The sequence below is a fragment of the Aulonocara stuartgranti genome, assembly GCF_965226115.1.
Source record: "Aulonocara stuartgranti genome assembly, chromosome: 19".
Taxonomy (NCBI): domain Eukaryota; kingdom Metazoa; phylum Chordata; class Actinopteri; order Cichliformes; family Cichlidae; genus Aulonocara; species Aulonocara stuartgranti.
Window position 1 is genome coordinate 8,506,595 of NC_138955.1, and position 24,873 is coordinate 8,531,467.

At 40.6% G+C, this 24,873-nt stretch overlaps 2 protein-coding genes across 2 annotated transcripts in view; both read right to left on the bottom strand.

Annotated features, from left to right (window-relative positions):
- Positions 1 to 1,236: 1,236 nt before the first annotated feature.
- On the bottom strand, positions 1,237 to 7,745 carry pttg1ipa (PTTG1 interacting protein a). Its single transcript, XM_082516251.1, has 7 exons — positions 7,467 to 7,745; positions 6,537 to 6,589; positions 6,135 to 6,243; positions 4,301 to 4,403; positions 3,352 to 3,417; positions 2,742 to 2,788; positions 1,237 to 1,872 (listed from the first exon to the last, which is right to left on the bottom strand). The coding sequence occupies exons 1-7, from the start codon at positions 7,552 to 7,554 to the stop codon at positions 1,835 to 1,837; spliced, it is 504 nt and encodes a 167-aa protein (XP_082372377.1). The 5' UTR covers positions 7,555 to 7,745; the 3' UTR covers positions 1,237 to 1,834.
- A 506-nt stretch (positions 7,746 to 8,251) lies between these two features.
- myo10l1 (myosin X, like 1) overlaps positions 8,252 to 24,873 on the bottom strand; it is a 52,654-nt gene continuing 36,032 nt past the window's right edge. The window contains exons 14-43 of the mRNA XM_082515590.1: positions 24,735 to 24,801; positions 24,374 to 24,466; positions 24,216 to 24,284; positions 24,050 to 24,132; positions 23,574 to 23,676; positions 23,335 to 23,415; positions 23,089 to 23,213; positions 22,870 to 22,987; positions 22,647 to 22,753; positions 22,298 to 22,565; positions 21,396 to 22,229; positions 21,090 to 21,213; positions 20,783 to 20,921; positions 20,077 to 20,181; positions 19,677 to 19,772; positions 19,480 to 19,573; positions 19,203 to 19,258; positions 18,183 to 18,325; positions 17,708 to 17,902; positions 17,310 to 17,467; positions 17,098 to 17,218; positions 16,492 to 16,640; positions 16,233 to 16,381; positions 15,928 to 16,135; positions 15,460 to 15,596; positions 15,238 to 15,361; positions 12,232 to 12,585; positions 11,852 to 12,028; positions 11,572 to 11,763; positions 8,252 to 11,462 (exon numbers count right to left, since the gene is read on the bottom strand). Of these exons, the coding sequence (XP_082371716.1) occupies positions 11,358 to 11,462; positions 11,572 to 11,763; positions 11,852 to 12,028; positions 12,232 to 12,585; positions 15,238 to 15,361; positions 15,460 to 15,596; positions 15,928 to 16,135; positions 16,233 to 16,381; positions 16,492 to 16,640; positions 17,098 to 17,218; positions 17,310 to 17,467; positions 17,708 to 17,902; positions 18,183 to 18,325; positions 19,203 to 19,258; positions 19,480 to 19,573; positions 19,677 to 19,772; positions 20,077 to 20,181; positions 20,783 to 20,921; positions 21,090 to 21,213; positions 21,396 to 22,229; positions 22,298 to 22,565; positions 22,647 to 22,753; positions 22,870 to 22,987; positions 23,089 to 23,213; positions 23,335 to 23,415; positions 23,574 to 23,676; positions 24,050 to 24,132; positions 24,216 to 24,284; positions 24,374 to 24,466; positions 24,735 to 24,801 (4,774 nt within the window). The 3' untranslated portion in view covers positions 8,252 to 11,357. The remainder of the gene's footprint in view (positions 11,463 to 11,571; positions 11,764 to 11,851; positions 12,029 to 12,231; positions 12,586 to 15,237; positions 15,362 to 15,459; positions 15,597 to 15,927; positions 16,136 to 16,232; positions 16,382 to 16,491; positions 16,641 to 17,097; positions 17,219 to 17,309; positions 17,468 to 17,707; positions 17,903 to 18,182; positions 18,326 to 19,202; positions 19,259 to 19,479; positions 19,574 to 19,676; positions 19,773 to 20,076; positions 20,182 to 20,782; positions 20,922 to 21,089; positions 21,214 to 21,395; positions 22,230 to 22,297; positions 22,566 to 22,646; positions 22,754 to 22,869; positions 22,988 to 23,088; positions 23,214 to 23,334; positions 23,416 to 23,573; positions 23,677 to 24,049; positions 24,133 to 24,215; positions 24,285 to 24,373; positions 24,467 to 24,734; positions 24,802 to 24,873) is intronic.

Below are 24,873 nucleotides of genomic sequence, written 5' to 3' on the forward strand. Positions count from 1 at the left end.
TTTTTCTGCTGGCCCTCTGCTGCGCTCTGCCGGTACGTCATTTTTTGCGCCCGCTCTACGTTTACTAGATGCGTCTGCTGCTTGTCAATGAAAACCATGCGTCTCTCATCTACAAAGGAGAAGGCATTGGCGTTGAAGTAACCGTACTAGTGAAGAAGAATGTACTCAATGACCTTAACTGCACATGCCTGCAACAAATCTGTGTGTGTGTGTTCGTCTGTGAACTTCTACTCAATCAGGAGTTTGATAACACACAGGCACGACTCAGGGCCCCAAAAGTTCTTATCTATATCAGATGTCATGAGGTCATCATATTGCCTAGCAACAGACTAACAGTGAACCCATTTTCCTTGGAAGAAAAATATAAAGAAAGCAGGAGTGGCTAGAGACTTTTGCACAGTATTCATAACATAAATGCTAAAAAAATTGGTGGTTTTAGCTTGTTGGTATATCACCATCAAGTTTGACTGTATGTTGGTGGAGTTTGCAGACAAACAGATTTGGTATAAAATACATAAAACAATGGGGCAAGGGATACAAGTGCTTTGCAGATACCATTAAAAAGTGGAATACCTGGTCAGTCTAATTAAAGATCCAGACTTTGCCAGTACATCAGGTCCTCTGTGCCTCTTCGTTGTTTTTTATTTTACATTTTATTTCACTTGATTTAAGTAGTCGATAAGTTCATAGTTTTTCATGTTTTGAAATATGGTTTTATTTTAGCATTTGTTTGTGTTTGTTTTGAGGTAGACCTCCTCCTTCGTGCTCCAACAGGGCAATGACCCCCCCCCCCACTCCCCCACTCCATGGCCTTCCTAGAGCTTCAACCTCGATCATACTGAAAATCGGGCAACAATGCTTAAGAGTGTCTTGAAACCAAGTTAAAGGAATTCTGCCATGAGTGTTAAAAAAATCTATCCAGAAATATGCCAGAAGCTTGTTGATGGATAAAAGTGTCTGATTGACGTGCAACTTACCAAGGCAGATTTAAACAAATAGTGTGGGTCTATGTATACCATATGTATACATGGTACAAAGTCGTAACTCGTGGTGAGCATACGTAATCTTCTGACTACAACTGAAGATCATTGATTTTTTTTTCTTTTAAGGAATAACACATCTTTTAATCAAATGTTTGATTTATTGATAAACTGTACAAAACATACAGTATTTTATAAAGGTAGGTTAACATGAAAGCTCAATGGGAAATAAACATAAACAGTGTTACTATCAGAATTAGGGATCAGTCTGAAATCTTTTATTTAAGTTCTTTCATTATGTTCATTTTGACCTCATATATTCAGAATATATTCTGCAAATGTGATTGGTTTAAAATTCGTTGTCAACAGTAGGAAACAGCAGCAGTAACACAGTAATTAGATTTCAGAATGGGGAAAAAACATTTAAAACAAGATAAAAGTAAAATCTCAGCAGCAAAAACAATGTGAAAATGTACAATTACAACAGAAGCTAAAGGAAAGAATATTCCAGCAGCCAGACTGGACTCCTTCCATTCAGTACCATTAGACTAAATACCCAAATAAATAGTAGATTAGCAGATTAGTATCTTGAGTCACAGGATAAATGACAAGTGTTTGGAAAAATACCAACACTACATATCTCTTCTAGCATTTGGTTCCAGCCTCTTGGGTCATTTCAGTAAATGTAGGATTCTTTGAAAGCTTCATTGACCAAATGACCCTGATCTATTTAAACTACTTTTCTTACATTTGATTTTTTATATCAATTACAACAATTCTCCAATCATGTCACTTCAAGACAGCTCATGGATGTCCTCTGTCCGCAGTTAATAATCTCAGTTGACAAATCCATTTCAAGAAAATCTGGAGTATGGGTTTTGTCCACTTAGACCTGGAAAACATTAAACAATCAGTAAGAGTTGCCCTGATTTAAATAAATCGTTTGATATATTCACGCAAAATGGTAACTATGAAGTCAATGCCAGATTACGGTGAACGTAGCTTAGCACGGACAGGAGTAAATGGCTAGCCTCGCACTGTATTGTATCATAGCTAAATAAAAACTTACCAGCCTCTCTTAAACTTTTATATTTAGCTTTATGGTATACACCCATCAGCCATAACATTACAAGGACCTTAGCAGGAACATTTAGGTTGTAGGTTGGGCCTCCATGGATCAGACTCCAGGAGGTGCTCTTGCAGGATGAACTGGAACAAGTCTTGCGACTGTGTCTATCTTTTCTGCTCAATTAACCCTGATACTATGCGAGTGCCAGTGCAGAAGTAATTACTCATTGGTGTCTTTTGAAAATCATTCATATTATAGCAGGCCTGCAAAGTTAACATAGTGTTATGTGTTGCCCACTGGGGTGATTTCCACTCAAAGAAAACCTGGAGGACATAATCTGATGCTTTCTCTGAATTTCTTGCAGTAGCCAGTTCCATATCCATAAACATCTGAATTTCATTAGTAGAAAAGAGACATTTAAATAGTATAGCTCTGAACTCTCTGGACCTTATGGACACAGTCAGACAAGCTCTTTTTTCCCCTCCCCAGCAGTTATGCTAAACTGGGCAAAGTGCCTCATACTGGTAGCACAATACAGAATCAACTTTCTTAATCACGCGCTCTCATATCTACTAAATGACATTACAGGTGTAAAAAGAGCCACATTTTGTTTTGTAGAGTAAGTCATAATTTAGATGCTGTATAGGTAGCCGATTGCTGACACACACAGACTAACAAAGAGAAAAGCTCACCATATTTCTGCCTGATTTCCTGGTGTCTCTGCTTCATCTCCGCCCTCCTGTAAAGACAAAACATTCTTCCATAAGTCACAGGGCGACGACTAATGATTTTTCAGAATGTCAGACTCGTGGAAACAAACCAGTTTGGGCTGATAACAGTATGACGTCTGCATTTTTCCCCCTCGTGTGTGTTGAAAGAAAGCGATGCTAATCATAGCTATCAATGCAAAAGGTAGCCGGTGTGTCGCACCTAGTGCAACTATTACAGAACCAATAAAAGCCCAAAATGTATAATTGTTGTTTAGAGGAAATACATGTAAAGTATAGAGAAATAACTCCAATTTGTATGTGTTTATAGCAAATATTTAATGTTAGCTGAGAGAGATGCTGTTCTATAGGAAGAAACTTGGTCATAAAGACATGGTGCTGAACTGTAGTTTTGTTTTTTCTCATGATTTTTGAATTTTAATTATATAAACTAGAGATTTAGGCAGCAATTTAGAGTCCACCAATTCTTTAAAGCCACGTTTTGTTAAGTTATAGCTATGGATGTATCAAATACAGAGACCAACCAGTCATAGGGGGTGAAACAGTATTACAAAACAAAACATGATATTGCCACCTTTCGTCCTGCTTGGTTCTCAGCTTATTGGCCTGCCGCTGCATCTTGGCCTCAGACCTGCTAGATCTGAAAAAACAAGACCAGTGTTAGATTTATGTAGTAGAAGGAAAAGATTGCTGATTATTACTAACAAACTCATAAGAAAGCAATCATCGCAAGGTATGTTTAAAGAAAAGCAATTTAGTGGCATTCCTAGTGTGAATAAATGTGGGCAAGTGTTGTGAGTTTAAGATGGGGTTGAACCCTGCAAACGTAGAAAACTTCTTTTTTTTTTTTTTTTAAATTACCACACTTTTCTGAACTGAATCAACTTTAGTTCAGCCTTAACTTAATAAAACAGCATCTGAAAGTCAAAAATGGTGCCAGATGTGGATGACCTATGAATCAGTCAACTGCCAATTGCTTGACAAGGGGGTCGAGTTAAAGAGTGACAACAGAGTCCAGCAAGAACAGGAGAAGAATGAGAAAAGAGTAAATCAAAGAATAAAAATATGCCATGAAAAGCACAGACAGGCTCCACAGTAGACACATTTCACTGATTTTAAACAGTTTCACTTCAGCTCTTTGTAGTTATAATTTCACTTTTCTCTGTGGCTGGCTCATGAACCAACAACAGCAGAAGCAAGAGTAGCCCACAGACTGGATGTGTCACATGTTTTTGACACAGCCCCAATCCACAATAAACACTCTCTGCAGGTAGACGGGCAGTACCTGACTGCCTGCAGACTGCCTTTGTGCTACTTCACGCTCACGCATAAGCGGAAACACTCCCATTTTCAGGATTGCTTACGTGTAACATAATCATTTAATTGAAGGACTTGATGGGTAGTCAGTACATATCTTAACCTGTTGCACACAACTAATAATATAATTGCTACAATGTATTCTACCAGCATCACACTGGCTGGAATGAGAGGGTTTTGTCAACCAGAGCTCACATTACACTTACCCGATGTTCTCACACTTGCAGCAGCAGAACAGACAGACCAAAAAGGCAATGATAAGAATGCCACCAACCACTGACAAGGTGATTATCAAGATCTGGAAGTTCACTGCAGACAGAACCAGAGTGACAATGTCATTCAGAAATCACAAATTTATCTTCCAGATAGAAAATTCTTGTTCTTCCTCCTTCATTAGGTTGCGTTTAATTTCCTCTTCTCAAACCAAATCATTCTACAGATGTACTGAATAAAACGTTAATGTTTTTTGACTCACTGATAAAAATAACAAGGATCAAAGACAATTTTAATGTAATGTTTAATATGCAAATGTACTTCTGTAAAAAGTTCTGCATCAAGATTTTAAAGATGTAATAGTACAAAAGCATGTGGACAAAATGAATGTTAACATGAATGGGTTCCTATTTTACTACCAAACTATTGGATAGCACGCTTTGTATAGGGAGAGGCTGTCACGGTGAAACAGGATAGGGCTTTCCCCCATCCCGCTATTGTCTAAAACGTATCTACACGCTGAAGCACTTATTCAAAACAAACAACCCCAGACGCAAAATCCACAAACATGGAGGGGTTTTTTGTTTTTCCACTCTAGTGATTTAGTGAAACTTTCATCTACAGCAAATCAGGATAAACTGTTCCAATCTTCATTTGTGAAAAAAATAAGAATTATGAAGATGCAGGATCTTTTAATCTCTATTTGTAAGTTTTGGGGGGTTTTTTAGGAAAAAAAATAGTTTTTTAAAGAGAAAGAGCCTTTAAATATAACTATTTAGTTTTTATTTATCCTTGGCACGGTGCTGATTGGGAGCCTGTTGCAGTAGCTCTTGTTCCAATTTATTTATTTTGAAATTATTTCATAACCTACTAAAGTGGATTTTTCTTGCTCCTTGTAGTTTATGTGGAGGTGAAATAGCCTAACAAGCCTACTAGTGGTTTTTCGTATCACTACAATTTCAGCAAGTCGCAGAAAGGGGCTCTACTGCCCGGAGCGAGGCCTGTAAACCTGGGGGACCTATGAGGAAAATGATGGAGACGAAGCTGTTACAGCCAGCATCATGGGGAATGTATGTGGCTGCCCAATAACATGGATTAGTTCAGTGAGCTGATTAAGAGCAGAGGGAACACAGTGAGTGTTGGAGTAGCAGCAAAACACTGTGCACACAGTGTGACTGTACCTGGCTTCAGGACTTTAGTAAGATGTGTTATGTGAAGGGATTGCACAATCCCAGACATTTTATCTGGAACACTGAAGTGCTAGCTGTGGGAATGAGTCCATGTTATGCGTAAAGGGAATTAATTGTTGCTGTTGCATTTTGATGCTGAGGTCAGCCAAATGACTGTGGCTATAGATCCTCTCTGCACCACTTAATTAACACCTCATCTAACATCTGTTTCAGCTCAGCTGCCACAAGGACAGACGCAGAAGTTCTTTGCTACCTCATACCACAATACATGCCTTCATTTTAGGTTTAACCTCCTAGTATAGTATCACATTTAGATTTTAATCCATAAAGCACTTGACTTTCTTGTATTTTTCATTTAACCTGAGCTCCTTCTTTGGAGTAATTTTTAATTTTCCAATTTTTTATCATGATTGGACTGATGCAACACAGTAATTTCTCAACTTCAGGGACATGTAAGTATTTTTGTCTTATACAAGAATATCGTTTATTAATTATCACTAACACACAGAGAAAAAAAGAAAGAAAATCAGCAAATAAGCTTCAGTCGGACAGTGTACTGGACAGCATATTTAACGACTTTAATTCAATTAACTAAATGTTATCAATGTGATCAGCTTGTGTGTGTGTGTTTTCTTACTCCAGCAGAGTCCCCATCGTGCATCATTCAGAGGGCAGAGCGCATGGGGTGGGAGGATGGTTCTCACTGGATATGTTACACATGACTTTGTTGTGATGCACCACAAGCACTGTTTAAAAAAAATGTGCACAATGTCCCTATTAGTTAAACAGAAAAACAAAAAAGGAGGTATGCAGGCTAATTACAGGAAATTACCTTTTTTAGGCTGTGTGTGATAGGCACACACAGCCTAAAAAAGGAGCAGGGTGAGAATTCATGAGATCAGTTACTTCTCAAACCAGTCAAACAGGTCTGGGTTGGAGGAGGAGACATCTATTCTGACCATGCACACACACAGAAACTCTGTTAACCCAAAAAAGAAATCAGCCAAGCAGAAATAAAACGCTCTCTCAGCGAACTTACCGTCACATTTTTCAGACATTCCTCACAGCTTGTCCCGTTTTTCAACTCACACACTGTAAGTCAAAGAAGTTAATACAATCGAGTTAAAGGACATAATGGGCAAGGTGGAAACATTTTGCCTCAAACGTCAAGGCAAACATGACTGCAAAACTTGTCGAGTTTAAATGAAAGCACCATGAGGAGCAGATTTAAAAAGGCCTGGCATGTGCCCACTCTGGTTTTTGTAACTATACTGGTAATCCTCCTGGGACATTTTCCATGGCGACTAAGTACAGCAACTACACAGCCTGTGGAACCAGTCATGTTATTATCAGCAGACATACACAGAACAACAGCCGGGTTTGTGCGAGTGAAGCCATGCATCTGTAAAATGGAGAAACAATGTCTCATATTTGTGTGCCACAGTTTCTCTTAGTCTCTGCTCTGAAACAATCAAGCACCCCAGGGGCTGAAAAAGAGACTCCTTGTTCCTGTTGAGAGGTTTCAACAGTTTTCAGAGACAGGAATCTTACACAGACACAATTCTACCAACAAAGTTGTGTTTTTATTCCTTTTAAGCTTAAATGTGGCCGGTACGTAAGGTTATCTAATATATTTTATAATAAATAGTTTCAGTGTAGAAAATGCAAACAATGACATTTTAATTCTAGATGTTTGGGTGCTTTTCTCCTCAGTTCAAGGCTTATGAAACAATGCTTTATGAATATAATAGCCCTTAAAACTGTTGTGACTTTACTGAACAGATAAAAGACTCACATTCGGGGTTTTGAGCAACCTGCGCGTAGCTATAAAGATAAAAACAACAATACTACTAAAAACAATAATAATAATAATGAATTAGAAAGCAGCTACATCTGATCAAAAACAAAAAACAAAGATTTTCAGCTTAACTAATTCCTCAGCCCCCACATTCACCGATTCCTTTCCTACCGTTCTCAGGTGTGGACGAATCGGCGAAAACGCTCGCCAGGCCGAAACCAAAGAGAAGAACAGCCAATAATATCCGTAAACCCATCATCCAAGAGCGTAGACTCAGATTCTCCTCCAATTTTTTATGTTTCAGAAGATTTTAGAAGACAGTGTAAGCGCAAAAGGAGGAAATGCCTCGGCTGCTCCGACAGAAGTCTGAAACCTGAGAAGTGAACTTGCTGGGAAGGAACCAAAAGCAAAATCCTGACGCACGCTCTCTTTACGCACCCAAACAGACAAAAGAGGGAAAGGCGTTGGCAGAGCGCAGTGCATTTCGATATACGTCATTTAAACTATGCGCTGAATAAACGGAGTTTACAAAAATAGCTGCTTTGACACACACAAAAAGTATATTTTTAAAAAGTCACAGTTAAAACATTAGCTTTTTTCCTGATGGATCATACCTTTTTACAGCTGTTTCGTTTAATCCATTCATTCCCACGCTCTGTGTTGGCCTCCCACAGTAGGAAAGTGACTCTATAACAAATGCTAACACATAACAGCTAATTGTTGTAGAGGACTTCATGAGCTAGATGTTGTTGGGCAGCTTAGCTCCCCAGCTCCTCAGCTCTTCTAAAGCTTCCATATTTTGTTTCAACAAATTAGATGATAAACTTCATGAAACGAACAGGACATCCAAAGGCAAAGAGGTTTGGAGCCCTAGTGCCAGCACATGCACAGCTCCCTGAAAAACTTCCACTCTGTTCAAAAATAAGTACACAAAGATCACGGTAAATATAGGACCATTTTCAATAATTTATTAAAGCATAATTTTGTAAAGCCAGTTACAAATAAAAAAAGAACACCACACATATCTCTCTCTTTCTCTCTTTTTTTTGTTGTTCTTTTTGTTTAAACAAGCACAATGTTTTACTATGTAAAGGTGATAATAAGCGTAACACAAGATAAGAGTGGGCCCCACTTTGGCCGCCTGCGGCTGATAACAGGACCCTTTGTGATGAAGTTGCCCTTGAAGACAGATTTGTAATCAGAATTTCCATTAAGAAACATGCTGATCACATTTCAGCAACTACAGGGCAAGTTCTTCTTACTCAGTGTAATATCAGTGACAGACAGAACCACAGATGTAGAATAACCAGATCTCACAGCTCCAGGGTCCTCAGGATTTATGGCTTGTGAACTTCAATTTTTCAGTTTTTCACTCCTTTTTTTTTTTTTTTTAGATTAAACTAAATTAACCAAAAGTTCAAAGTGGAACCTGTGAGTGAGTTCTGCTTATTCTAAATCTACAGGCAGGATCCCAGTGGGCTGTGTGTATGCTTTCAGGCCGTAGCTATGATTAAAGACACTGAGGTTATTAAAATTTGGAGAATTTTAGCAAATCTCTGCATTGTACACTTACAACTTTACATGTCGTAGAGACTGATTTCAATATTCTTAGACTTTAAATTGTTATATTTAAAGAAGCAATTCAGGGTTTTTTTTCATTAAATCTGTGGATAAATTTATTTTTGGTTACTGGGCAACACTTCAGAGGGGTTGGAGGGGTTTTGGATTCACAGCCTCAGTTTTTCTAAAATCATCGCTGCCACCCTGTAGAGTATGTGATGAACTAGAAAAACAACAACATATTTCACCTGAAGAACTTCACTTTAGTGTCTGGTGTGAAAAGCCAAACCAGATCTGTCTTTGGGGCAAATCCTGAAAATCTTATTGCCACAGAAACAAGTTTAGAAACTTCATCTAAACCAGATAAGACAAATAACTGGAGCATGTTGTCATGCTGGACGGTAACTTTCCATGCTATGCGAGCACGCCCAGTGGATATCTGCTTTGTGGGAACACTTTGTTTACAGTGCTCTCTGCAGGTGTTTGACATGAGTGCCATCTAGCTGCAATGCACAGCATCAGGTGACCTCACTTCGAGTCCAAAGAACACACGCACGCATGCACACACACACACACACACACACACACAAAGCAGTGATGAATTTCAGCATTCCAAGTGCACAATTAAACTTTTTCCAAGCCCGTGTCCTCACAGTGTCATATCTGCTTCTTGTACACTGATGCCGAAAAAAAAGAATAATCAAAAGCATATTTTCATTCTTCCTGAACAAACTTTGCAACACATACGGCACAATAGGAAATAAACAACCCCTCAACCCTCCCCTGATATTCCATGCTTTTCCCGTTAACTCACAATTACAACACCATTCTTCGCAAAAGTTACTCATGTAAATTCATCTCTTTTTTTCCAAGGAATACAGTAGTATCACTAGTATCACTTCAGTAGTATCGCTTCTCTTTTCCCTTCTCGTATCCAACAGTTTACGCCATTAATACACTCACACACACAGCAGCAATGCAGACACAGCACTTTAGGTTGGCTAAGATAGGGGGAATACAATAATAACAGTATTATCAGTAATTGTTTAAATAAAAATCACATGTTCATAAATAGGCTAAAAACACAGACAAACAAGGTTGTGTGCATTTTTGCTTAAGTCTCCTGATCTCTGAAGAAAAAAATGAGAATAGCTTGAGCAGATGAGGATAGACAGGATTTCATGGCTCCAATTAATTCTTCAGAGTGAGTCCAACAAATAACAACAATGATAAATTCATCAAAATGCTCTTAGAAATATGACCACGATACCAGCCAGACTCACTATAGTCTGTTTCCTTTTTTTTTTTTTTAATCTTACTCTTACTTCTCTGTGAGTCACATTAATGGCACAGCCAGTGTACAGTATTGGCATCATATTCAGACATACAGTGGTCATTATTAACACCAATCACTTGCATGTATCTTACATGGCAGGTGTCACATTGCATTTAGTATGGCATTTATATACTGTACAGTGCAGCGGCCACCAAAAATGTAACAATAATTCTTATTATAATGTGTGATATACGATACAAAATGATACATGTTTGTTCAGTTTATGTGTGCACGTAGGCGAATATACACATTTATCCAGCTTGTGTGACATGTAGACATAAATAGGGAAAAGTTTGTTGGGGGGTTTTCTGGCCATTGTTCTGGATATTGTTCTTGCAGAGCCAAGTGAGGCTCGTAGCCATGCACATACTTTGGAGAGCATCCAAAGTAAATCTTTCTTCTCTGGAATATTTATAGGATTTTTTTTTTTTAAATACTTAAAGCCGCTTCCTTTGGCTGAGTTTTCTTCTTGTGGCCACACAGTGGCGCTGACGAGTGAGCAGGTGAACACTATGTTGTTTGGTGACGAATCACCGAGTCCTTTTCCTCAGACGTGACAGAGCTGATATTATCGATAACAGACAGAGAAAGCAAGCAAGAACAAGAATTTAGCATTTTAACTTAACAGCGACCGCAAACAAAGAGTGAGGATATATAAAGAGAAAGAGAGAGACTCGGAAATTAGAGGAGAAGTGAGATAGAAACTAACAAAACTGAGAAAGTGTGGCTTTCTTCTGTCTGGCAGTGCAATGGAGGTTGGAGGAGCCACCTGGGGCTGACTGGGACTGGGTGGCTGCTTTGTGCTTGTTGTTTCTGAATTTGTCCAAAAACGGAGAGTTTGGTGTGTGCTTGAACATCTACATGCAGGACTACTGCTGAGGGTTATGTATTTGATGGGACAGCCCCCCAAAACAGTTTTTTTTTTCATGCTATTTCATGTTACGTTATTAATAGATCTCCAGGCCAGTTGAGTGTGCATTTGGCTTCTGTGTCCACTTTTTCCCCATTTTTGTAATTGATGCTCATTCCCTGCTCATGATTCAACGTGGGAGGTTGAGCTGGTTGGTGCGACTGCCCTTTATAAAACACAACCAACCAATGCAAGGAGCCAAGGCGTCTGGTGTCACTAGATGGATGAACGAAGAGCTTTGACTGGCTGGGAGAGATCACCTGACCCAGGCACTGGCAACACTGGACACAGACATGATGCTGCAGCGTTTCTTCACCATCATGTTGATGTAGGCCCGCATAATCTTGGTGATCTCGCCGACCTAAAATGTGAAAAAGGAGATTAGTACATCCTAGATAAGAGGTATCAAATCCTACGCTGAGAAAATACGCTGAGGGGGGGTGATTAGACAACGAATGATGAGCTCTCACCAGTGGAGTCTCAAAGTACATCTCTCTCTCATCCACGATGATCTTGTAGGTGCAGGGCTGTGACGCTCCGAAGAAGGTGATGTGTTCGTACTGGAAGGTCTCGAGCGGTTTGGGTTCTCCTCGTTTATACACAGACACGTTGTCAGCGCTCACACCCAGCCACAGATCATGAGGGAAACCTCCCTCTTTACACTAGCAAGAGAGGAGAGAAGGGAAAAGAAGCAGATCAAATTTATTTGTACAAAGCTCCAAAATTGATCTTCTGAGCGTTTTTCCTCACCTCCACATCAAATAGGGTGGAGCCATATCCTGGCCACTCCTTAATGATGCTCATGTATTTCAGCATGGCCTGATGCTGCGGCATGCCCTGCAGACGAGTCCACTTCTCGAGCACGCTGGTCCGTGTTGCAGACGTCTCCTCCTTCACCCACATCTCAAGCATTTGCTCATCCTCCATCTGAAACAATCAGCGAATCCTCCGAACTATCATGTGTATATTTATTTATTTATTCATTTATTATTTAGTATAGCAGGAGACGGATTTCAGTGAACTTAAGATGCAGAATTGTACAAATCACTTTTGCAAAGTAGAATTTTAAAATGAAGTAGCTATATTTTCTTTAACTTTAATGAAAAGCTACTTTTTCCTCCATCACTGACCTTCTGCTTCTTCAGTGAACCAGTCTTGAAACTTCTCCTAAGGGTGCCATCCAGGAAGCTCGGAGTCTTTCGTTTCTCTACGCAGGGCCCGACACCACCTTGTCCTACTGCCACGCCTTTTCCATCTACAGCTCCAACACCTCCAGCCCCTCCAGCTCCACCTGTGACCCCCACACCCGGTTTGGTGGAGTGCAAAATGCGGTTGCGCAGACGTCCAATTGGGTAGACGCTCCCCAGGCTCCACCCGGCTCGACCTGCCCCATCACCGTGGAGATACTGAAGACGTAAAGCGGCCAGGTGCTGCAGCGTTTCCTCCGAGGCCGGGAAGTGACCACTTATCAAAGATTCGTGCGCCTGGGAGAGAGAGCAAGACAGTCTGCATTTCTGACACTTATATTTCCTGACTGGATCACATCTTCAGCAGGAAGAGAAAATATCAGGCTCAATTGGAATTGCGTTCAAATACTGCTTTTGTAATCTTACTAAAAATGAATACACCTAGTCATACATTCATGCCAGAGAACCAGCGAGTCAACAGCCACCACTACATCGTTCATGTAGGAAAGCCTCGTTTTACTTACAATCTTTAGGTCCTCGTTGATTTATCTGTGTATCGTTCCCCAGTTTGTTTAACCCAGACTTAGATTTTGATTGTTGTCAGGTGTCAACATTAATTAGTTTTGGTTTCTGGTTTTTACTCCTTTGAGATTATTATGGCTTTGTTCTTCATTCAAGGAGCTTTTAGATATAAAAACTACTTGATGTCACACAGTTTCTTACAGCTAAACCACAACAGAGGTCATATAATTTGGCACGATTACGAATTAAGAGGTTAAATAAGACATTTTAAGGGCTTTTTAATTCCTTTCATTCATGTTAAAAACATTGGGATAATCTTGGGACATTAATTTGAAATTTAACAAAGAAATGTTGGGGTCAAGAGCAGTTTCTTCCAGCTCAGAACTATCTTATTATCTTAGGAGGATGATGTTATTATCTTTTTCTTCACTGTACACTGGAGTTAGTCAATTATCTATCATCTATTAGTTATTCCAAAATTTACAGAAACATCCAGTATAAAGTGGCACTGTTTGTGTTTAAAGGCCTAAATGGTCTTGAACCTACATACATGACTGGGTCCCTGACGCAGGATTTTGAGTTTTCTTAGTTTCTTTTTGGATCAATGTTTTTTGTTTCATCTGAATCTTTAGTTATCGCATGGTTTGGGTTTATGAGTAATGTTTGCCTACTGTAGAGTTGTTGCTTTAACTTAGATTTGTTATATCATGAGTCCAGTTTTTCTTTCTTCTGTTTAAGTTTTCTTATTTGTGTTCTTGCTCACTATCTGGTTTCTGTTTTTGGTGATTCATATCATTTCATGCTTTCAGTTTATTCCTGCCTCACCTGTGTTCCCATGTTAAGTGGCCGTCTCTGTGCCCTGCTCACTTCCTGTTTTACTCTGGTATTTAGTTCACTCCTGTGTTTGATGTTTGAAGTTTTACTTCCCATGTTTTGGTATCATTCATTTGTTTCACCTGTTCCTTATTTTCTCCAGCTGTGTTGCTGTGACCAGATTAATCCCCAGAAGAGTTATTGCAGTTTACTTTTTTCTAATTAGTTTTTATTCTTATTTCATTTTGACTTTTTAAGTACAGTGTACTTTCAGTTAGTTTGCTGAGTGGATTTTCTTGTTTCGGTTTAGTTTTTATTGTTTGAGAATGGTTAGGTTTATTAGTTTCAGTGTAAGTTTTGGTCTTTTTAATTATCATTGTATGGTGGACATATGTCAAAGGCAAGATTTAGGAAAATCAGTAAATATATTACAATAAAAACACAGAACTTTTTCATAGCAGTTGATTTAGAGTCTTGTTGATATCCAGAGTCTGAATAAACAGATACATCAGGCAACCTGTAATAACAATTTTGCTAAGCTAACAAATACTAAAATTAGCGATATTTCATCTATATTTTTATTTTACAGTGACACGGTGGTTAGCACTGTTGCGTCACAGCAAGAATTCCTGAGTTCAATTCTACCATCAGGCTGGGGTCTTTCTGTGTGGAGTCTGCATGTTTCCCGTGTTTACGTGGGTTCTCTCTGGGTACTCCAGCTTCCTCCCACAGTCCAAAGACATGCAGTTAGTGGGGTTAGGTTAATTGGAAACACTAAATTACACATAGGAGTGAATGTGAGTCCGATTGGTTGTCTGTCTCTATGTGTTAGCCCTGCGACAGACTGGTGACCTGTCCAGTGTGTACCCTGCCTCTCGCCCTAAGACAGCTGGGATAGGCTCCAGTGCCCCCCGCGACCCCGAAAAGGATAAACAGAAGCGGATGGATGGATACAAAACTGTTTCAGATCGTTTTGGTTTTTTTAAAGTCTAGTTTTTATTTTTGTTTAGTTAGTTTTAGTTGTTAGATCACTTTTAGTTAACTGTAGTCACCAGTATATTTGAAGCCTCAGGTTGCCTTATTTTTCTGCCCTGTTGTGCTTTTTGTTCTCTGTTTGTTCTCTTTTGCCTCTTTATGTTTCCTCCTGCTTCGATTTATAGACATTGTTGTCCGTCACTTGCTGAACTTCTTCTTGTGGATTTGGGTCAACCTTGACACCAACCCGAGACACCCACACTGACTCAAGATTATTAAGGTTTATTTCTTAATAACTTTTGAGAAGCTTCTAGAAGCTGCTAATCTCTGGAACTCTGGAAGACAGGCTGCTGTTGTGTTATTATGTAGAAATATTGTGAATGTGTGTAGGATTAAACTTTATGAAAATTTCATTAATTTTATTCTAAAGCATTTTGGTTTTAAAAGTGCTATACAAATAAGATTTCCTTGTTTTCTTTCGGACATCCTTTAGAGTTTTTTACTCATGCCTGATCTACCTTCTGTTCTTCTTCAGCAATATTTTTTAAAGCTCACCTTTTTTGGTCTCACCTGCTTCTTCTTGTGTCAGCATTTAGGTTATCACTTTGAGCTAAACATAATAATTAGAGTAAATCTCACCTGTTCAAACATGAAAGCAAACTCCACTCCCTCTTTGGGCATGCTCTCTACATCCAAGAAACAGTACAGTTTAAAGTAGAGTTTCCATTCTCCTTCCTCCTCCTCTTCTTCACTGCCTGCCAGTCTGAAAAATAAAGGAAAACATGCCATGCGTTACTGCAAAGTGTACAACAAAGACACGGTTAAATGGACGGCAGTGTTTGTTCACAAAGACTCGGATACCTCTCGAACTTGGCCAGAACATCTGCCACAATCACTCTGCTCTCCAGAGCTCGGTCTGTGAAGCTGTTGTGCTCAAACAGAGAAAACAAATTCTTGCTTTCCTCCATGGCCAGACCTCTGATCAGCTTCTCTACAACCTGCAGTAACAACATTCAGACGGCATTTAGTATTCCCATTGAAACTGATTTATTTCATCTTGAAAGGGTTTTTCAAATAATTCAAAGATCACTTGCAAATCACATGCACCCAGCCTCAGCTTTCTCCTTCTATTCAAGGTTAATTTTTGTTCTTTTATGTTTAAGATGAGCTAATGTGACTGCAAGTCTCCAGATATAGGTGTGAGTGATGGATCATTACACTCAATACAAGTGTAAAATGAACACACTTCTAACTTTATCTTACAGGTGTGCATTTTAAATAATGCATTTCAAAGAGAAATATGTTTGTGTATCTATTGTGTTTATGCACCTCTCCAGCAGTGGTGTGTGAGTTGATGGAGATCTTGCAGGAACCTCCTCCATGGCAGTAGACAGTAGTGCTCATCTCCTGCCTCAGCAGCAGGGCGGCGATCTCCTCCTGAGAGGGAACAAACTCACGAGTTTTGGTCTTCTTCAGGGATTCTCCAATGAAGGTGGCATACCGCTCAATCTCCGCGCCTGGATAACGCTCACGTATCCTGAGTTACAAATACACAAATATACACAACACATTTACACGCATGCATTTTATGGATGCTTTGTGAGGGAAATGCTATCCCTAATGCAGACGCTCACCTCTTGAGGTGGAAGCGGAGGTATCTGAGGATGGCTCGACTGGGTAGGAAGGTGCAGCTCATGCAGGTGAGCAGATGCCAGTGTGCACGATTGGCTGGACTGTTAGGCTGAGGCACATGATTGGTCTGCTTGATCACCTGGCAATAAACCTGTGGGGAAAAGATTTTTATCAGAGTGTAAACAGCTGGAAAACTGAAAGAATATTCTATGGGAAATAAAATATTCAAGTTTTATTCTGAAAGTAAATATACAAAAGTACCTCATCCCTGAGAGGGCGCAGGTCCTGACACGTCTGCAGGATGCCCTGAATGATGGGCACCGTGTCTGCCAGTGTCTCCATCTCCTGTAGTGAGTTGAAAACTCGCACGGCCTCATCCTGCAGACTGGCGTAACCCTGCTGCCTTTGTACTGCACGGAGAAAAAAAACACGTAGGTAATCAATTAGGCTAAAGATGAGAACAGTAACATCAAGAAAGATTACATTAAAGGATGACTGTTGTGCCAATGTCAGCATTTTAAAGTGTTAAACATGTTGTCTGCATGTTCTCCCTGTGGCTGCCCGTGCAGGTTCCCTTCTGAAGCTCCTGTTTGTGGACACCAATTGTTATCACAGTCCAGAGAAATGCTTGTTAAATTTAATGACAACTCTAAACTAGCTCTGGCTGTGGATCTGTGAGCTTGTCCTTGTCTAGCTCTATGTTAGTCCTGTGATCCGCTGGCGACCCCTCCTGGGTATACCCAGTTTTTCACCCTATGACAGAACTTTTACTCCATTTTACACTTTTTTGAGTGGGTTTTTTTGGCCTCTTTAATTTCCTATGAAACAGGAAGTTGGGAGCGTAAGAGGTTTCTCTATTTCACTCACAGCTGGTGACCTCTCCGTAAGGGAGGGGCAGTAGAGGCGCATGCAGAGGATGCTGTGTGTATCTGAGGATGGGGTTCCTCCTGTACATCTGCTCCACTATTTCTGGGTTCACACTATTTTCCTGAGAAGACACAATGGTGTAAAAAAAATCATCTTAAAGACACACATCTGCTGATGAATTTGAATTTACTCTGTCTATGTGAGCGTCTTACCTTGATGTCTCTGATGAGCTGCAGAGTTGGTGTTTCTATTGGGGTCTTGCTGTCTATGACTCCCTGTATAGCAGCTGTCCACCTCATGGCTTCATTCAGCATCTTAGTATAAAGACGGTAGGAATGCTTCCTCCCGTACACGATGATGTTCCAGTAGCCTGTAAAAAAAAGAGGGTGGGTTAAATCCAATAAAATTATTTCTACTAACATCGTGATTAAGTTTTATGAGAGTTGTGCAATAAATCCTTTTAATCTAATTCAATAAAACCAGGGTACTGGTACATTTATCAAGTCTATAATTGTAAACTGAGACACCGGCATATATCCCTAACCTCGTAAGTATAATCCCTGATTAAATGTGCCCTTCTTTCCCGTTCCTTTCATTTCTCTCTGCTCACCTGTCTCCCTGTGCACTCGTTCATCCGGCTGAATGACAGAACAGAGGGAGTTAAGGACCAGAGTTCCCATCTTGGAGGAGTTTTTCTCTGAGCTCTTGTAGTAATCCAGGGAGTTGTGGGTTAAAACAAACCAGCGCTTCTTCAGCTTAAGGGAGGTGCTCTTGGCATTTGTCTTCATCTCCTTTTGGAGCCACCCTGAAGATGGAGAGGAGAGGGGAGGAAGGCAACAAGAGGAAAAAGAATGTAGAAAATATTGTGATACCTAAACCTTTACGTTGAAGATATACTGTTTTAAAAATGACAGTATGGTGTTTTTAGCGAAAATTAAATACAGATAATGCGTATAGTTCTAACATCTATAAATGGCCCAATATTTTCTTGCTTAAAATATTCCCAAAAGTAAAAAAAAAAAAGTAATAAAATATAGAAAGCACAGAGTTGCATCTATAAGTTTGAAAATATCCAAAACCCTCACCTCTGACAAGGAACTCCTGTCCATCTATCCTGGCATCTCCTTTGGGTTTCTGCAGCAGACTGATCCAGTGATGCATCTCCTCTGGTGTGTCGCTGTTGCAGTGGATCACACGATTGGCCGTAATGATGACGAAAGAGTTTGGCCTGAAAACATGAACTATGAGGGTAAGTAGCAGCCAGGTGTTGCTAACAAAATGCACTTGACCAATTGATGATCAGCAAGCGTGACCAGCTCAATATAGTGAGAAATTCTGCCAGGTTTCTCATATGGACCATTCAGGTATTGACATGATGCCACAGAGGAAAAATATCAGCATTTATCTCAGAGATAGAACTGTTGCTGCCAGTCAGTCTGAGTAGGCAAACATTGATTTCCAAACAATTTGGAAACCATGGTGCTACAGTGAGAAAGATTTCAAGTGGAAAACATTCAAGACCGATGCCAGTCTTCCCGCGAGCGACTTCATCTCAAGCTCAGATAAAGCAATGTGCACATAAACTGCAAAAATTAAAACTCTACAGACCTCAGTTATCATGCTAAATGTTAAATTTCATGACAGCACAATTAGAAGAAGACTGAACAAGCCTCTTTCTTTCTAAAAAGAACATAACAGTATGGCTTAGGTTTCCACAGTTACATCTGAACACACAACAAGAACAAAGTCCTTTGGACAGATGAGACTAAAGTGGAGTGTTTGTAGATAATGCACAGTGGCACGCTCGGTGAAAACCAATCACAGCAAATCAGGAGAAACACCTCACAATAACTGTCAAGCTTGGTTTTGGAGGGGTGATGATTTGGGTTTGTTTTGCAGCCACATGGTGCAAAACAAGCACCTGTGGCTGCATTGCATTTCTTTAGTGCTGATCTTGGCACTAAAGTAAGTCTCAGGTCTTGTATAAAGTTGCTCGTCATTCTTTTCTACTAAGTTCTTCATTCATACTCCAACCAGAGAGAGAATTTCTTCTTCTTCTGCATATGAGGAGAACATCAGCTTCTTTTCTAGCTGATCAAACTTACCGATCAGGGTTGTCTGATGCACAAACGGAGTCAATCAATCCCACATCAAGAGTTCCCTGAATGAGAAAGGAGAGCATTGTTCAAACTGAACTATTTGTCTTAATAAACCAATCCAACTCGTGACTGTTCACAACCTTATCTGTATCGTTTTCGATAAGAAAACCATTAAAACAATAATCACCTACAACCAATTACAAGCTATCGAACATGCACATTTTGTGGGAAGAATATTTTCAGATCAGAGGAATTTACTGATTCGTGTTTTTAAAAGACTGACCACAGCATTTTTGGGGTTGGCCTGTTCATGGGACATCTCCAGCAGCTGCTCGGGAGTGCACACTCGCACCTTACTGAGCACGTTGAACCACCCACTGCACAGACGAAGAGGATGCCATCATGTTAAAGCTATGAAATCAGACAGGGATAGGTGCTTGTTTTTATTATTAGCAGTCTATGGTCAAGTCTACGTCATACCTCGCATCCTCAGGCGACTCTGCGAACACTTGGTATGTCCTCTCATCGGTCACAATGTTCAGAGCGTTCTCCTTTTCATGGTTATCCACAATCTCCCTATGAAGTCATAAAAAGGACACTCGTTTGAGAAATTCAGGTTCTGTCTGGACCAGTGGACCAGAAATCAAGAGGAAATTTCCATTGATCCAGCGAGAAGCTGAAGAACATGCCCGAGCTGCATACAACACATTTTAAATCAGTAAATTTCCATTATGATCTGGTCTGCTTGAAACATGTTTCTGTATTTGCTTGTGATTTTCTGTTTGTTTTTTCTTGAGTTTTGCTAGCCACACAACTCTAGACAAATAGTGAAGAAAACTTTGTGTGATTTTCTGGTGGTGGGGTTTGTCAGAAATCTTACTTGGCTGCTCGGATGTCGATGGTTCCCTTGAGTTTCTCCTCACTGTCGTTGTCGTAGTACATTAGCTTACTGTCCCTCAGAACAAACCAGCGCATCTTCCAATTCCTGCAGAGAAATAAGACACCATGAGCACTCTTCATAAGCTTAATATTGCCCTCTCAACCTTTCTATTTAACAAGATCACAACTACATCTCTTTCCCCAAAAAGAAAACCACCAACTTTTACTCTGAACACATACTTTTCCTAAATCAATTACCAACTAATTGAAGAACCACTAAAAGCTTAATACATTGGCTTTAATGTATTGTAGTGAACTCCTGCAGGGGGTTTAATCCCTATAGTTACACAAATACTCAACGGCATTCAGAACTACAGACAAATTAACCCATTCATGCGGATTCAATAAATCTGTGACTTTTAAGCTATTTACATTTAAATAAATCAAGCTAACAAACACTGTGGTGTTACATGAAGCTGTCATACTGTATTATACTTCACCTTTTATAGAATTATGAGGAAATATGAAACATTCAGTTACATTTTAAGATCTTCTGCTTGGCAGTGTGGTAGGATCTCACAGACCCATCTTGTTGACATTTTCTGAACAGCTTTGTAAAAATCATCACATCATCAGATTGCGCTGAGCTGTAATAGTGCTTTTATTTGCAAAGCATGCAGGCTTCGCTCAGTAATAACTACAACAACCTCCGTGACAGAGTGGACAGTCCTCCTCCTTTCTTGTAGAGCCAGCCTGACTTCAGAGACTCTTGTTTGGACCGGAACCACATGAAGGTCTCGTCCTTTAACACGCACCAGCGCCTCCTCCATGGGATCATGAGACCAGCTGAGGGAGCACAATTGGGAGACATAGTCAATTAAAAAAAAGGTCTAGTGGATAGGATTTGGTGCCCACACTGAAAGAGCAGAGCTATGATTATCTGCTATATTTAATAATGCAAGTGCTACAGAAATAGATCAGAAACACCAGCTCTACAAAGAAAAACATCTATACCCTTCATGTATAGGTAGCCGTGGAAATATGGTGGCCCATTTCCATTGAGCAAAGTCACCCTGCCATTTGTCACTTCTTCATCAGTGTCCATCATGCCATCATGTTCATCATCACTGTCCGCATACTGCAACATGACACAAGAACGTTAGTGACCTGCTTATGCTTTTAATAATAATTACTTTTATTCCATAATGAGATAGCACGCTAACAGTTTATTACAATGAGTTAAAATGCACTGTATACTCTAGCTGCTCATACATATCTGCGTGCACGCTTGTGAGGATGCGTGTAAGTGTGTGTCCTCACAGAGTCAGAGCTGCCTCTGTAGGACTCGATGCTGGCGTTGGTGCAGGTCGACTTCCTGGGGTGTTCCTCGTCCGCCACAGTCGCGCTCCCTCGGTTGCTTCCCGACACGGAGCTGTCGTCTCCAGCGGTGACTGACCCCTCTTCCTCTTCTTGGTCGTAATCTGATTCTGTGTCGGCCGGCATGCTGTAGATCGGCTCCTCGCCATCTACGAGGCTCTCCACCATGCTCACTTTCCTTTCTGGCTCTTTCTTCTCCTCCTCTCCTGGTGGAGGCGGTGGTGGAGGCACAGTGGTGCCATCTCCGGGTGGAGGGAGGGGAGGTGGAGGAGGAATTCCACCCGCAAGCATGCTGTCTGATGGAAGGGGGGGCGGAGGAGGTGGTACAGGGGGCACTGTTCCCTCTGCAAAGGCAGGTGGTGGAGGAGGGAGTTGGGCAAATATTTCCTGATCCACAGGAGCATTTGTCTCAGCAGGGGGAGGGAAGTCAGGCAAGGGGATACACTCCTCCTCAGCATGAAAGCCTTCGTCTACATCCTCTTCTTTGGATGCTCCTCTGGTGGTGCTGGCACCTTTTGGAGCTTTCACCTCTGCAGCGGGCTTAGCCCCGACTGCTCCCAGTGAGGGATCAACGCCTCCAAAGTTCAGGAGGTCGATGAGCTCCGTGGCCTTGCGCGATGCCTCCTTTTTCATCCGCTTGAGCTCAGCGTCCCGGCGCAGCTGCAGCTCCTGCTTGGACGACTCACAGAGCTGCGACACTTCATCCTCCCTCTTCTTCTGCAAGCGCTCAATCTCTCTCTCGAGCTGCAGGATCTCCTCCATTTGGCGAGTTTCATCCTAAAGAGCAGACGAAAGGGTTAAAACACTCCCATTAATGCCAGTGAAGATGCTTCTGACGGCTTTACCTTTGCATCTGCTCCCTCCGCTTCCTCCGTCTCCCCTTCGCCCAGCGTTTTCTCCTTCTCCTCTTCCTCCTTCGTCTTTTGCTCTTCTTCCTTCTTCTTCTTCTCCCCTCTCAGTTTTCGAACGTGAGCACGCACCACCTGACCTCGTCGGTGTTTCTGCAGCACCACCGCTGCCTTGCGCTGCTTCACAAACCGTTTGCGTTGGATGTGCCTTCGTAAGTGTTTCTGGAGGGTGACGACGCTGGCACGTGCACGTTTGAAGTGCTTCCTGTGGATCGAATAACACAAAATTCAAAGCAACAAACATAACTGGTCCCAAAAACATGACTTCACGTCACAAGATTCTTACTTAGCAGAAAAAGTGAGTAGGTGGGCTCGGATTATCATGGCGGCTTGGCGGCGGACTTCATCTCTGTCTTTCTCTAAACGCTGCTCCAAAGACTCCTTCATGAACACCTGCAAAACAAAGAGGTGACAACAGTTTATAGCCAGCCTGTTAAACAACCTTGATATGAGACACTGTACAAAACTTTGCCATTTTAGATCTCCAAAAGGTAAAAAAAAAACCTCACCTTAGTCTTGCCTAACTGCCACTCCTTCTTGGTCTTATCATATTTGGTCAGAAGGTCTGTGGTTCTCTTCTTATCATCTCCTGCTGTCGGCACCTTTTCTTTCAGAATGATCTTATAACTGCCATAAAAATGTAACGTTAAAGAAAAGAATTGATACTTTTAAAAAACAAATCACAGATATAGAAAAATATGTAAGAATGTAGATTTAGAGATCTTTACCGAGAGAAGAAATCTTTGAATGTTCTGCGAACTGGGAAGCCAGCACGACGGATCTTCACGGTCTCCAACATCCCAGAATACCTCAGCTGATTCAGCACGACCTCCGGGTCAAACACATTTGGAGTCTGAAAGGATGATACAAAGGATTTAACACGTAACCTTGATATAGTACAGAATAATACTGTCAGATAGTGATATTAACATGAATATGTGAGTAGATAAAGACATTGGATAGAAAAAACAGACCTTTTCCATGTTGGGCTTAATGCAGCGAATGAAGAAAGGATTGGAAACACTCAGAGTGGCCATAAGAGCGTGAAGAGAGTCCTAAAGAGATTAAGAAAACAATAAATGCCGATACATCGCCATAACAATCATAACTACCATTCCAAAAAACCCCAAAAACATTTTCTTTAATGCGTTTTAATTATTCTCTCAGTTCAAGACCCTTAGTTAACAGTTAGCACCAACATCATATCACTCACCCTGAACTGGGAGCTCACTGTAGGTTTACGCCGGGCTGTTCCCATCTTCTCCTCATTGTTCCTGCTGCCGACCTTTTCAAACAAGTCGTAGATGAAGTCCAGTCTATGAATCGACAGAAATACAAAGGATGAAACACACGCATCTGCTAACTCATGTTAGAAAACGTATTACAGGGTACATCGGGATAACAACAAGGAAACTGGCAGAGCTGGAAAAAATAAACAAAAAATCCACCACAGTGTGTTTGGATGGTCAGTTTCAAAGCTCATTAGAAGCTTTTAGAAACACTTTTTTCATATTTTCAGAAACTAATATCCATTATTTTGGTTATTGTTTGGACTTCAGCCCAATAATTCATATCAGCTTAAAACAAGGCAAACAAAACATGGATTTACCTTTAAAACCCTTCTTTCTTTGAATGACTGGTTAATTAGACCTCTGAGTCCTAATTAACCATCATATCTGCAGATATTACCTGCTGTCCTTGAGCATGTTCAGGATGTCATCTCTGAATGTGTCTCTGTTCTTCTCCAGGATTCCTCTGACATCATAGAGGACCTGTCGGAAACAGATATTATAAACTACACTGACTTTACAACACAATGATGGCGTGCAGCAGGTCCGTTCTGAATAAAACTCACCTCTCCAGCATAATGTTTGATACCAAACTGATGATCAGCAAGTCTGGGCTTGACATAGTAAGGGTTTGTCTGCAAAAACAGAAGCATGGCATTTAACATAAGCTCAGCATTTAGTGAATTACGCATAGAGGTCATTAGGAGATGTGTAAATAACTCACAGAGTGTCGGCTGTGCAACTTCTCCAGCAGAGTGAAGTCTGTTCCTTTGGGGAATCGGCTCTCTTCATTCACTAGTGCCAACAAGCCCAGTTTCTAGGACAGAGAAGGAGGGGGGAGGGGTAAAGTGGTGTTATTGCATCAGTATTATGAAATCAGCACCACTTTCTAAGACATCGGCCCCACAAATTATTAGATTTCCAAAAACAGATCTGAAGGAGGCACCCAAGCTGGTCTTTAGTAATGGTGAAGTACTGGAGTTTTTATTTCAATTCCCTTCAACGGACTGAGAAAAGATCATGCACTCAAAAACTAACATCTTCATTACATTTATGCTATGAGTTATAGCAAATGTATTTTTTACCTTCTCTATGAGGTCAAGACACTCGGCATTGTCCATCCAATCAATTGCTTCCCACTGAACACCTTCCCTGTGGAGAGTACAACAAAATATTTATGCAAGGAAAAAGAAAAAGGTCATATTTAAATTTACTCTTCCATTC